At 44.7% G+C, this 13,308-nt stretch overlaps 1 protein-coding gene across 1 annotated transcript in view; it reads right to left on the bottom strand.

The window, feature by feature from the left end:
• Positions 1–7,650: 7,650 nt before the first annotated feature.
• Positions 7,651–13,308, bottom strand: part of ABCA4 (ATP binding cassette subfamily A member 4) — a 133,588-nt gene continuing 127,930 nt past the window's right edge. The window contains exons 48-50 of the mRNA XM_007128006.2: positions 11,398–11,647; positions 10,030–10,116; positions 7,651–8,470 (exon numbers count right to left, since the gene is read on the bottom strand). Coding sequence (XP_007128068.1) covers positions 8,435–8,470; positions 10,030–10,116; positions 11,398–11,647 — 373 coding nt within the window. The 3' untranslated portion in view covers positions 7,651–8,434. The remainder of the gene's footprint in view (positions 8,471–10,029; positions 10,117–11,397; positions 11,648–13,308) is intronic.

Raw genomic sequence — 13,308 nt, 5'->3', positions numbered from 1 at the left:
CTTTTGCTTGTCTGTAAAGCTTTTGATTTCTCCATCGAATCTGAATGAGATCCTTGCTGGGTAGAGTAATCTTGGTTGTAGGTTCTTCCCTTTCATCACTTTACGTATACCATGTCACTCCCTTCTGGCTTGCAGAGTTTCTGCTGAGAAATCAGCTGTTAACCTTATGGGAGTTCCCTTGTATGTTATTTGTCGTTTTTCGCTTGCTGCTTTCAATAAGTTTTCTTTGTCTTTAATTTCTGCCACTTTGATTCCTATGTGTCTCAGCGTGTTTCTCCTTGGGTTTATCCTGTATGGGACTCACTGCGCTTCCCGGACTTGGATGGCTATTTCCTTTCCCATGTTAGGGAAGTTTTCGACTATAATCTCTTCAAATATTTTCTCAGGTGTTTTCTCTCTCTCTTCTCCTTCTGGGACCCATTCTTTTTCCGAGGTCCTGGATCATCTTCACTATCATTATTCTGAATTCTTTTTCTGGAAGGTTGCCTATCTCCACTTCATTTAGTTGTTTTTCTGGGGTTTTATCTTGTTCCTTCATCTGGTACATAGCCCTCTGCCTTTTCATCTTGTCTATCTTTCTGTGAATGTGGTTTTTGTTCCACAGGCTGCAGGATTGTAGTTCTTCTTGATTCTGCTGTCTGCCCTTTGGTGCATGAGGCTATCTAAGAGGCTTGTGCAAGTTTCCTGATGGGAGGGACTGGTGGTGGGTAGAGCTGACTGTTGCTCCGGTGGGCAGAGCTCAGTAAAACTTTAATCCTCTTGACTGCTGATGGGTGGGGCTGGGTTCCCTCCCTGTTGGTTGTTTGGTCTGAGGCAACCCCAAACTGGAGCCTACCTGGGCTCTTTGGTGGGGCTAATGGCAGACTCTGGGATGGCTCATGCCAGGGAGTACTTTCCAGAACTTCTGCTGCCAGTTTCCTTGTCCTCACAGTGAGACACAGCCACCCCCCCGCCTCTGCAGGAGACCCTCCAACACTAGCAGGTAGGTCTTGTTCAGTCTCCCCTGGGGTCACTGCTCCTTCCCCTGGGTCCTGATGCGCACACTACTTTGTGTGTGCCCTCCAATAGTGGAGTCTCTGTTTTCCCCAGTCCTGTGGAAGTCCTGCAATCAAATCCCACTAGCCTTCAAAGTCTGATTCTCTAGGAATTCCTCCTCCCGTTGCCTGACCCCCAGGTTGGGAAGCCTGACATGGGGCTGAGAACCTTCACTCCAGTGGGTGGACTTCTGTGGTATAAGTGTTTTCCAATCTGTGAGTCACAGATTGATTGCGACCCTCCTACCATCTCATTGTGGCTTCTCCTTTGTCTTTGGATGTGGGGTATCTTTTTTGGTGAGTTCCAGTGTCTTCCTGTTGATGACTGTCCAGCAGCTAGTTGTGATTCTGGTGTTCTCACAAGAGGGAGTGAGAGCACGTCCTTCTACTTCGCCATCTTGGTTCCTCAGTTGTTGTGTGTCTTCTGAGAGGCTGTATGGAGCAGTGATTAAGAATATGGGCAGTGGACATAGACATAGAGAATAGAGTTGAGGACGTGGGGGGGAAGGGGGAAAGCTGGGGCAAAGTGAGAGCAGCATCGACATATATACACTACCGAATGTAAAATAGCTAGTGGGAAGCAGCAGCATAGCACAGGAAGATCAGCTCAGATGACCTAGAGGGGTGGGATAGGGAGGGCGGGAGGGAGGCTCAAGTGGGAGGGGATATGGGGATATATGTATGCATAGGGCTGATTCACTTTGTGGTACAACAGAAACTAACACAGTATTGTGAAGCAATTATACTCCAATAACGATCTATTACAAATTTAAAAAAAAAAAGGGCAGTGGAGCAGGACTCTGTGGGTTTAAATCCCAGCCCCAAAACTACTGTTCAATTTAGGTGAAGTTAACCTCTCTGGGCCTCTGTTTGTTCATCTGTAAAATGGAGATAATCACAGTTCTTGCTTATTAGGTAGTTGTAAGGATTACATGATTAAACATGTCAAGTGTGTCAAACAGTGCTTGGCACACCGTTGGTGCTCAGTTAAGTGTTAACAACAAACATTATTGTTCAAGAAAACTTTTCTCACCCCAACGTGATGAAGACAGTGTCTAATGTTTTCTTCCTAAAATTTTCAGGTTTGGCTTTTCAAAAGTCCTTCAAAAAGTCTTTAGTTACACTTCCTATTCCTTTTCTGTTTTCTTCCTTTCCTGAGCAAATCATTCGTAAGGCCATTAGCTGGGGTAGAGCAGGGTAGATGTCCACGTGGGGCTGAGGGGGAGCCTTGATGGCCCTGAGTGGGGTGTAAGAGCCTAGGAGGGGTGAGGAGGGCATCCATGCAGGAAGGTGGACTGGTGTGGAGAGTCAGAGCCTGAGCAGGGAGAGGAAAGTGTGGATATCAGAGCCCTAGTACTGTGAGGTGGGATCCTTATGGGAGCGAGAGTGGTGGCAGAGCTGGAAATTAGTTACTTCTAGGGGGAGTGTCCAAATAAGTAAATACATAAGTAGTAATAGAAGTAGGAAACTAATCAGTTCAGAATTTCAGAGAGTGACAACAATTAAAATAACAAAAAGTGTAAAGTTGTATAATTGCTTAGCATTCTGCAGTTCTCAAAGCTCATGTCTTTATAGTGGTGAATACCACTGGGTACTCCAAAAAAGGGAGCCCCTCTCCAAAGGGGGGACTAAAAATAAATGGGGACTTCCTGGTTCTTCCCTGAGACCTTTGCCCAAAAGCCCAAATTTAAAAATTTATCAACCTTATTGACCATGCTATTATGTTTCTAAGAGCTTCTGAGTCAGCTGAGGAAACCAACATGGATGTTTGGAGCTGGGCCCTCAAACACCACTGGTTTATAGGTAGGAACTGATGTTGTGCTTTAAGACGTCTTGTTGCATGAAGTGAGGTAGATACAAGGCAGGTAAATACTCAGGCTCAGTTACACCTTCCTGTAAACTGGGCTGCTGTCAGTTATTATCACTAAGGATTATCTTGTACGTTGGGGCATCAGTCAAGATTGGAGATCTGAAATGATAGTTTCTGAGCTTGAAAATTATCTCCATTCTCTGTCCTTGGACTTATCTTTGAACATCTGCTGTCCCATCTAAACTGGAGTTACTTGAAGTCCCTATTATAAAACAGAGGAAAGGAAACAAGTGGTATCAGGGTCCCTAAAAGGCACCCGGAGCTGCTTTTGCTGGTCTTCTAACCTCTGCTTTCTCACTAGAACAGGGGTGGGCACAGTATGGTCTGTGGACCAAATCCAGCCTCGCCCCTTCCATTAGATATTGTCTACAGCTTCTTCCCTGCTAAAAGAGCCAAGCTGAATAGTTGCTACCAGAGACTGTATGACCTGCAAAGTTAAAAATATGTACTATCTGGTCCCTTCAGAAAGTTTGATGACCCCCGCATGAGAATGTTAATACCATAGAGACATTGGCTGTGTCTTGTGCACTGCCTTAGTTCCAGAACGTGGAGAATTGGATGCTTTCTGCCCCTCCCCTGCCCTCAGTGTCCTCTCACCTTCTCTCTTACCCCTTGGCTTCCCTAGTAGGCATAAGAGGATGGACTCAGCAGTCAGTATCATTCAAAAGCAAAGAGATTGCCAAGCTCTGGTAGAAAATGAGAATAGCACCACAGCAAAGCTGTGTGCCTGGGATGCTGTCGACCAGGTGCTATGTGTGCACTGCTTTGTAGATAACATGTGCCCCCTGAAACTCACCACAACCCAAGACTATGGGATTCAACTACAAGAGGCTGTGGTCCCTTATGAAAGTTACTAATGTACAAAACCAAGAGGATGACTGGTTTGGCCAAAGCTTGACTCACGAGACATAAATGTCTGAGCCTTGATAACAGGCAGCTGCTCAGAAAGCCAAGTGTGTGTCATGGTGAGCTTTGGGAAAGGCTCAGAGGAGAGTACCTTTTGGGAGTTCTCATCCATATATGTCTCAATTCTTAAAGTAATAAATTAAGCTAAGAAACTTCTAAATAATGACCTCCATGATGACCTAGGCTCAACTCTGGAGTCCCACATTGGACAGTGGTGGTGCAGAGCCAGCTGCCCCATGACTCACCCCACTTTTCATTGCTTTCCTGCTTTCCCAAAGGGCCTCGTGTGTCATGTGTAGACTTAAACCTGTGTGATCAAGGACCACCTGTGACCCAGGAAAGAGGCCCACCAGGCCCTAGAAGCAGACTTTACACCAGCTGGGCAGGGATTTCTGGGTCTGGTGGGCATATCTCCTCAGACATGGGAGTGAAGTAACTGGAGGAGGACCAGAGTGGGGCCTGAAGGGAAGGCTGGATGGCCAGCCATGTAATTTAATCCTTCTGGGACTTGGTTTCCTTTTCCATTAAAACAGTGTAAACCAAACAATTATATAAGGGCTTAGTTTTTGAACAGGGAGCTATTTTCTAGCTCTGCAAGCCTGTAGGTCTATGAATCTGAAAACTTCTAGTGCCTGTGCTTTCTTCAACTTGACAAACACCCTGGACAAAATGTGGCAGCAATTATGCCCTGTGGACACCAGGAGTCATGAACGTTCATCCCAGAGGACCTGCTGAGGCATTGAATTACCACACTGAGGAAACCAAGCCCCAAATAGCCTGGGTCCAGGGGGCTGAGTGCTTCTGCCTGTTTCAGAAAGGTAATGCTGCTATTTTTTTCTAGGGGAAAACCTTCTTCCATTCTCCATAAGCCCCTCAGGCCTCTGGTGCAGAACTTCCTCCTCACTGGTCCCCGTGCAAATACCTAGGCTGCCACAAGAGACCCTTTCTTCCAAGCCCAGAGCTTTGCTGACCTGTTTTTTGCCCCACTTCCCTCTTCTTTCTTTAGGAGAGCCACAGTAGTGGGACCAAATGAAGCTATGAGCTGTTCACTCATAGTAAAAGAGATTCTCTTTTGATCCTAGCTGTTTTAAAATCTCGAGTTCCACAAGGAAGTATGGAAGCTTAGACAATCTGGCAGCAAGTCATATTCCTGGAATATCTGCTGAGTGGTCTTGTTTTCTGAACTCTCTCCATTTTCTCCTCCTCTTCTTTGTAAATCTCTTATTAAACCAGATTGGGAGATTTTTCAATAGATTAACATGTTCTCAGGAGATTTGGGCCAAGTTTCCAACTTGAATATTACTCAAACCCAAACAAAGTGTGTGCATGCCCCCTCCTCGAGTTTCCCCTGCTTATGTTTCGTGACTAGTATTTTTAATTTTTATTTTTAAATGTTTTTTTTTTTTTTTTTTTTTTTTTTTTTTTTTGGCCACGCCTTGCAGCTTATGGGATCTTTTCTCCTCCTCTTCTTTGTAAATCTCTTATTAAACCAGATTGGGAGATTTTTCAATAGATTAACATGTTCTCAGGAGATTTGGGCCAAGTTTCCAACTTGAATATTACTCAAACCCAAACAAAGTGTGTGCATGCCCCCTCCTCGAGTTTCCCCTGCTTATGTTTCGTGACTAGTATTTTTAATTTTTATTTTTAAATGTTTTTTTTTTTTTTTTTTTTTTTTTTTTTTTTGGCCACGCCTTGCAGCTTATGGGATCTTAGTTCCCAGAGCTGGGTCCCTGGCAGTGGAAGCAAGGAGTCGTAACCACTGCACCGCCAGGGAATTCCCCATGACGAAAATTTTTTTTTTAAAGCATAGCATCCCTGTTGTTTTGCCTGCCCTTCGCTACTGTCTTCAGCTGTCTGGAAACATCATTTATTGGACCTACTTCTTTTCTGTTTTTTTCTTTTTTCTGAGTTTTTAAAGTGTTCAGTTCAGCAAGTATTTTTTGAGTGTTTTCTGTGAGTCAGGAGCTGGGGAAAATGATGTAAAAGACAGACCTTGCCATTGGAGAGCTCGGGTGTAGTAGAGACAGACAGTTAAACTGAGCTTTCCTCCCCAAGGCAGGGCAGGATTTTACCTATACCTGACTCTTCCCAGTCCAGGATGCTTGCCTCAAACCCTTACCACCCACCTTCCTTCTTAGTCTTCTTCCTTGTGATATTGTAGTTGCTAATATAAATTTACAGAACCAGCTGGATGTAACAGGATGATGTAAGCACCTGGGTGATCAGGGTGATCAATAGTACACTCCTGGGCTCTCCCAAACTCTAGTCTAACCCTAGTTTAAGTGATTTTTTTGGTTTTGGTCACTGGTAGATTAAAAAAAAAAAAGTCAAAACCAGATTAAGCTCTGAGGCTCCCAAAGTGGTTTTGTAAACTCTATCAGCAGTTATTTGCCAAGAATCTACTATCTGCAAAGCTGCAAGCCAGCAGCTGTGCAGGATGTAAAGTTGTGTTGCCTTCTGCCCTCTCTCTACCTCTGGAGAAGCACAGGACTCTCCTCGCCCAGGGAAAACTGTCACCACTTCATGTTCAATTTCTCCCATGTCCCTTTCTCAATAACAGTTATTGGGTCTCAGCATTTTTCTCTTCCTCTTCCCTCCCTCCTTTCTTACCTCTGATGAAAGAAGTTTTCACATATCGAAGTATGGGGAAGTCATTCTGGCTTATACATGAGTTAACTTAAATTTTATGCTAACTGAAACAGCCTGTTTGTGGCCTATCAAACATACATTGTATATCTGCTTTAATTATTAAAGAAAAGGGCACATTGACCAGAAGTAAAGAATGTCCATGTTGAAAATGAAATGCCCCTCTTCCTGGGACACCAATGTTGGTACTCTTTTGATGATAAGAATCTCCTCCCAGGTTCCAAGGCCATACTGCATATGCTGTAGATGTATGTGCTGGTCTGTCCTTTTTTTTTTTGAAGAAATGTATCCCTGACTTGTTTACTGTTCTTTGTTCTGACAAGATATAAAACTGTGCTGAGAAACACTGCTTCTCCAGAGCAGTTTCTCAGAGTAATCTGGGAAGCTAGCTTCCAGGCTATAGTCCTCAGTTTGGCTCAAATAAAACTCTTTCCTATTCTTCTTCTTGTTTGTTTATTGATTATTTTCATTGACACCTGCCTCTATCCCAGACTCTGGAGTATACCCACAGTGTAACGTGCATTGAGCAGCACTGCTCTAGAAATTGTGTGAACTAGGAAGCCCATCTGTGGGTCACAGAGGGGAGGCTGCTTGGCAAGAAAGCCCATTTGCTGTTCTTGTCCATAAGTCTTTTGAAATAATTTGGTTTGAAAGTATTTTTTTCTGATTCTTGGTGTGTTTTTATGTGAACAAGTAGATGTCCTGTAAAGCACTGCCTCCTAACATCATTGCAGAAATGCACACGTCAGCACTGTGGAAATGGCCTCAGCATCTTCAAACAGTTACAGACATGTTGGATCTCATCGCCAACCAAAGAGCCACTCTCACCTGTTCTTGCCTCTTTGTATCCTGTCTTAATTATGCCTATGAGATAGGCATTCAAATAAGCTGGGCAAACAGACGGAAAACCTAGATGCAAATAATACCCAGCTGACAGTGGATAATGTTTACACGCATTTCCAGTTGGGTGTTGTCTTCAAACCATATGAAGCTGACTTGACATGGACCATCAAGACTAGTCCGTTCATTTCCACCACAGCATTGCAGAATCTTGCTGTGACTGGCACTCCTGTGGTAATAATTCTCACAGAAGCTCAAGCAATGATGGGAAGCCATATAGGTACAAAGAATGTCTAAATCTATACCAGATGGTGCACACAGGGAGATCAGTGAATTTGGATAGTTTGTGATAAGTATGTTTGCATTTTATTTTCTCCTTAAAAATAAAACACACACAGAAAAAAGCAGATCCATTTGAAATGAGAGCAGTGTGGAGGCCACAGCCACTAGGCAGATGGACCGAGTTTTCCACTTCTGTGGTTCCGATGAAAAGGGTTTTGCGCTCATTTGGCTGGGTGAGTTTTCACCATCAGGTGTTCCAGGTGAGCAAGTCAGTTCTGGTTTCCTTCTAAAAGAGCCCCCATTTGGAATTCGCTGTGTGCCTCATATGTGCTTGTTTCTGCTGCCAAGGGATTACTTATGCTGGCTGGCCTGATTGAACGACCATATGGCAAAGGCTCCTGCACTTCCAGCTGCCCAGAGTTCCTTTCCAGCTGCAGTGGAAACACAGCAGTGTAGAAGGAGATCAGATGGACTCTTCTCATCTCAGTTTTCTGGAGAGGTGGTGCGATGGCTTTTAGATTTTAAGTCAAATAGCTGTCAGTCAATCTCTGAAGGAAGCTCAGCTGAGGGCACTGAAGTCTATCAGATCACCCAAGCTTACAATTTATGCCTGTTTCCTTGTCTGTAAAGGTTGGAGCCAATGATCCTGCAGGTCCTTCTGATTCTACAATCCAGACGTTTTAAAAACTCACGCCCACACCCCTACCCCACCCCCGCCCCACGCGCTACATGCTGACATGCACGTCAGCTATGCCCTCTGTACGATTTCCTATGGTGCCTTTTGGTTTGTTTTTTAGCCCAAGAAAGTTATCATGTTCTTATTGTCTCAAAAGCCCAGAAGTCATCATTTAGGTCATCCTTGAGGTGCAGAATTCCCTTTGTCCACTTCCTACAGAGGAAAATTGTTTTAAAGTGGGATAATGTAAACAAAAACATTATTACTGTTTGTTTCATTACATTTATTTTTGTACAATGCTATGCAGGAGGATTTCTGCAAACCTTTATAAGGGTGGTATGTCATAGAGTCAGAGTTAGGTTTTGAATCACAAATTTATTATAGAAAGATACCAATTTAATAAATGGGTTGCAGTAGGTTTCTAATATTTGTATGCTAAAATGTGACAGACAAAACAGAAAAATGGTCACATCCAATAAGGGGGGAAAGTTTGGAATTAAGTGCTGCAGATCACAGCTTGTGAGTGCCCCTTGTCGGGCCCAGAGATGACCTAGTATTAGCCCTTTAAGAGGGCATATGCCAGGTTGGGGTGCGGAGACCATTTGTAGCTCTAGGAAACGCTTTTGCTACCTAATTATGTATTCTGAGTTATAAAAAGGATTTGTAACTGCAAGCGGCTTTCAAAGAATAATTTTATACTGGTGTAAACAGCAACTACGAGATCTATAAATTAGAAAGAGTGGCTGGAAAATCTCAGCAAAACTCACTTTCCCTGGTGCCTTTACTTAGGCATTTCTGGGCAAAGTCAGCTTTGCTAAGTAGCCATTAGGTCTCCACTGGTCAAGAGAAAGAGGAAAAATTCATCCCAAGCCGTGCCTTGGAAAGGAGTGTTTCAGTCATTACCTATACTTGGTTTTTCTTGCAATCAAGAAACTGGTGGGAGGAATGAGAACTTCATGGGAAATAAGGCTTTGCATTCTTTGTTTATTGGAAAAATGCTTTGCTTTTATTTGATTTACTCTCCAGGTAAGTCAGGAGAGGATGGCTGAGTTAATTGGACCCTTTAACGTCCCAGGCTTAGGCCAAGGCACTGGATCCTGGCACCTCCTCCAGAACTTTCTCCAGATCTCTCTTGTTCTCTTTCTGGGTAACTAGGATGAATGTGCTCCTTACATGGGGCGCTGTGTCAGGGCAGGAACCTGGAGGCACCTACCCCGAGAGTTATCACAGGCCAGGATGCATACCTTCTGTTGTTTCTTCCTTCATCATCTTGGTATTTTGATAAAGAACAAAGAGCCCTCTTCATAAAACAGAAAATAAGTCTTGCTCTAACCAAACGAGTCCACTACTGAAATGAGTGCCAGTTAATTTCCTTCCTTTGAAACTCAAACATATGATCAGACATATATGTCAAGTATCCCAACAACTGAAATGTTTTAATATTCTCTCCTATCTTCCCTGCTTACTTCCAAAATCCAAGTGCTTTTTTGCTGTAAGCAAAACTATGGGGGAAAGTTCTTTTCAAAAATGCTCTCCCATACCACCCAAAGGTTTCCTGATTATAAAAGGAACCTACACAACTACCGATTGAGAAGTCCTGCAGCACAGGACAGGTGAGGAGAGGCAGGGCGGCGGTGGGGGTCTGGTATGGGCGGGGCTCTCTGCAGGAGGCATATCTGGGCCTTGGGGCCCCGCAGACCCAGTGGACCAGTTGGGTCCCTGAGCCAAGAATCTGCCTCAAGCAGGGGATGGGGAAGGGGTAGCAGGGTTACCTTGGCCTGTCGACTGGCTCCAGCAGCTCGAGGGTGCAAAGGGAGGTCATGAGTTTCAGTCTGCTGCTTAGCAAAGTTCACAAACACCTGGAGGCAGGGGAAGAGCAAGAGTAGGTAGATGTTTCCAGAAAACAGTACCCTCCACCCACCCACCCACTTTGCTTTCTGTTTTCCCCAGTTAACTACAGCCCTGCTGGAGCAGCTTGTGCCCTGCCCAGGGCACAGGACTTTTTCTTGGAATTGTGAGCTAAGCCAAAGGAGTGCTCACAGGAGGATTAAAAGGTCAACAAGGCAAGGCAGATTCTCAGCTACCGGTGTCCTCCTGAAACTCTAAAGGAATAACTAAAATATCCCAAGCCAGGAGAACAGGAGCAGATCCCCCCACTTTTCTATTCTCTCTTCAGTGTGCCTGTCCCTGCCTCCACCTGCTTATGCTGATAAGAAGCTCCTCAAAGCGTAAACAGAGACTTGCCTATTTCCACTGCTTTAAATAACACCTTTATTAAGGGTGTTTATTTAAAAAACAAAAAAACCCCAATAAAACCCAGAAACAAATGTCCATATGGATGAATGGATAAACAAAACATGGCATATATATGCAACTGAATAGTATTCAACTTTAAAAAGAAAGGATATTCTAACACATGCTACCATGTGGATTTACCTTGAGGACATTATGTCAACCAAAATAAGCTAGGCACAAAAGGACAAATATCGTATGATTCCACTTATATGAGGTACGTGGAGCAGTCAACAGAAAGTAGAATGGTGGTTACCAGTGGCTGGGGGAGTGGTTACTGGGGAGTTATTGCTTGATGAATACGGAGTTTCAGTCTGGGAAGATGAAAAATTTCTGGAGATGGATGGTGGTGATGGCTGCACAACAATGTGAATCTATCAATACTTAATACCACTGAAGTGTAATGTCACTTAAAAATGGTTAATTATGATATATATATTTATATGTATTTTTTACCACAATAAAAAGCGATCACGTTAAAAAACCTGACACATGGCACACATTTATCAAAACTCACTGAACTGTACACTTTAAGTGGGTGCTTTCTATTGTATTTAAATTAAGCATTAGTAAAGTTGATTTGAAAAGAAAAAAAATGGCCACCACCACAAACCAGGAAGGAGAAATCATGTCCTAGAGCTGTTGGGAAGGATGCTGTAAAAAAGTCCGTGAAGTCTGCTGATGGCTGAAATATTGTTAGAAGACAATTTCTGATATTCCAAGTTTTGCCCTAATGAACAGAGGGACTAGAGCATTGGCACTTGGGCATGTCCTGCCTCGCTCTTGTGCGGATTCCAGCCCAGCCTGTGCCCGGCCCCGCTCTGCATGTGGCGCCCCCTCGGCCTTGCCTGGTCCAGCGTGGTCTGCGTGACTGAGTACTCCTCGATGAGCAGGCTGTCCTTGTGGGAGACGAGCAGCCGGAAGATCCTGGCCAGGGAGGGGGAGGAGACCTGGAACTGCAGCATGTTGTAGTGCCTCTCCCTCTGCATGCTGCCTGGGAAGTTCCCCTGGAAGAACTGCTCCACGGGACCCAGGTCGGGAAGCAAGTCGTCCTTCGGGGATTTGATTTTCATTGTGACGATGTAGCCATCTCCAAACCTGAGGGAAGCACATGGCAGTGTGGTACAGGCCTGTTGGCAGTCGGGTCTAAGGAAATCCTGAAATGAGGACTAGACTCATCAAAAATATTGGGGATTAAATGCATGTACTATAGACCTAGTGTACATATTTAAAACTAGGATTAAAAGGGCCATGATGGTTCCTGGAGAAGTGGTTTGATACTAGTTTTTAGAGGTCTAAATGCCTTGTGTGGTGAAGTGGGTCTCCAGAGCTGTGTCACAGCTTCCTGTGTCCACCTCTTGGAGACACGGGTGTTCCCTGCTCCTTGCCCTTTACCATACTTGCTAAAGTCAAGGGTGGTCTGAGCCCTGTGCTGAGATCACAGGCTGCCCAGTGCTTACTCGGTGGTGGAAAGACTGCCCGGCCCTTTAAGAGACTGGCCTGGTGGGAGCAAAGTTTGGGAAGGCAGCTCTTCCCTGGGGAAGCTTCCAGAACAAATGGAGCTGCCAGGGCCATCGGTGCTTCCCTCCTCCCCTCACCAGGTCACCCAGCTGTGGATAAAGAAGGGTCCACCAGAGTGAATACATGGCTAGCTGGCTTCCCTTCACACTTACACCAGGGTACACTTACTTCAGTGCTCTCTCCATGATCCAGGATTGTTCCCCTTTACAATAAAATGTCTTTACCTTTCAGCCCCAGAAAATTGACCATCCTCCACATGGGAACATTCCCTCCCACCTGCTGTCCCATGGGGTATTGGGGACTGAGAGGGAAAGGAGTATACGGAGCAACCATGTCTCCAGCAGGTGGCCACTGTAAGTTGCTGACATGGGTCTGGTGACCTCACATGCTGAAGTCCCCCTAGATATCTGTGTAGTGTGCAAGCTGTAGTTGCTCAAGATATTATGGGTCAAGTGCCCAAAGGCAGCTAATCTACTAGATCTTCCTCTCAACCACTTATCTGTATGATGTGTATGAAGCATGATGTGTATCGTGCAAGACACTCTCCTGGATACATGGAGATGAAGCGTCTCGGTGTAGATGAGGTGAGTTAGGTTCTCTTTCTTTCATCAATGGGCATGGTGACTTTTCTGTCCTGGGCTCTCATTTATCTCTGATAAATGAGTGATAACTATAAGTCCACCCTTCATAGCTTATAAAGCATATCAAAAGGCAAAGGAGCATGACATTCTTAATAAAATCTTATTTTAAGTGATTGTCGGCTTTGGCGCGCAAACTATTATTAATAACACATTATTTACAGCAGTCAACAATTTACAGGGACGGGATCATCCTGCTGAAGATTACTGGCATTGCTAGTTTGTCATATAATACATGGTCATTTCTCAAATTCAAAAGCATATGACATGGCAGAAAGGAACACTGATTGCTCAGGCCGTTTGGTCTCTGAATCATTCCTACCGTGGTTGTGGACTCTTATTAAATGGGTCATGGGTTCTGGATCTGTTGGGCTAAGTGGTGGGATAATTAGGCAGTGGTAGTGACCCTCCCTCATCCCAACTGGGCTCTGCATTTGCCCCGATCAGAATCCCCATCTGGAGACTTGGTGAGCCTTAGGCAGTTAGCCCAACAGAGAGGAGTTACATTCAGCACAACAGCTTTCTCCATCTACTGCTGCAGAATGAGGCCCAGACACCTCTGCCCGTGGGATGAGGGGGCATCAGGACTCTCCCACATGT

This window comes from Physeter macrocephalus, chromosome 4, assembly GCF_002837175.3.
Source record: "Physeter macrocephalus isolate SW-GA chromosome 4, ASM283717v5, whole genome shotgun sequence".
Lineage (NCBI taxonomy): Eukaryota > Metazoa > Chordata > Mammalia > Artiodactyla > Physeteridae > Physeter > Physeter macrocephalus.
Note: the sequence above shows the minus strand (reverse complement) of the source record. Positions and strands in the feature narration are given on the sequence as shown.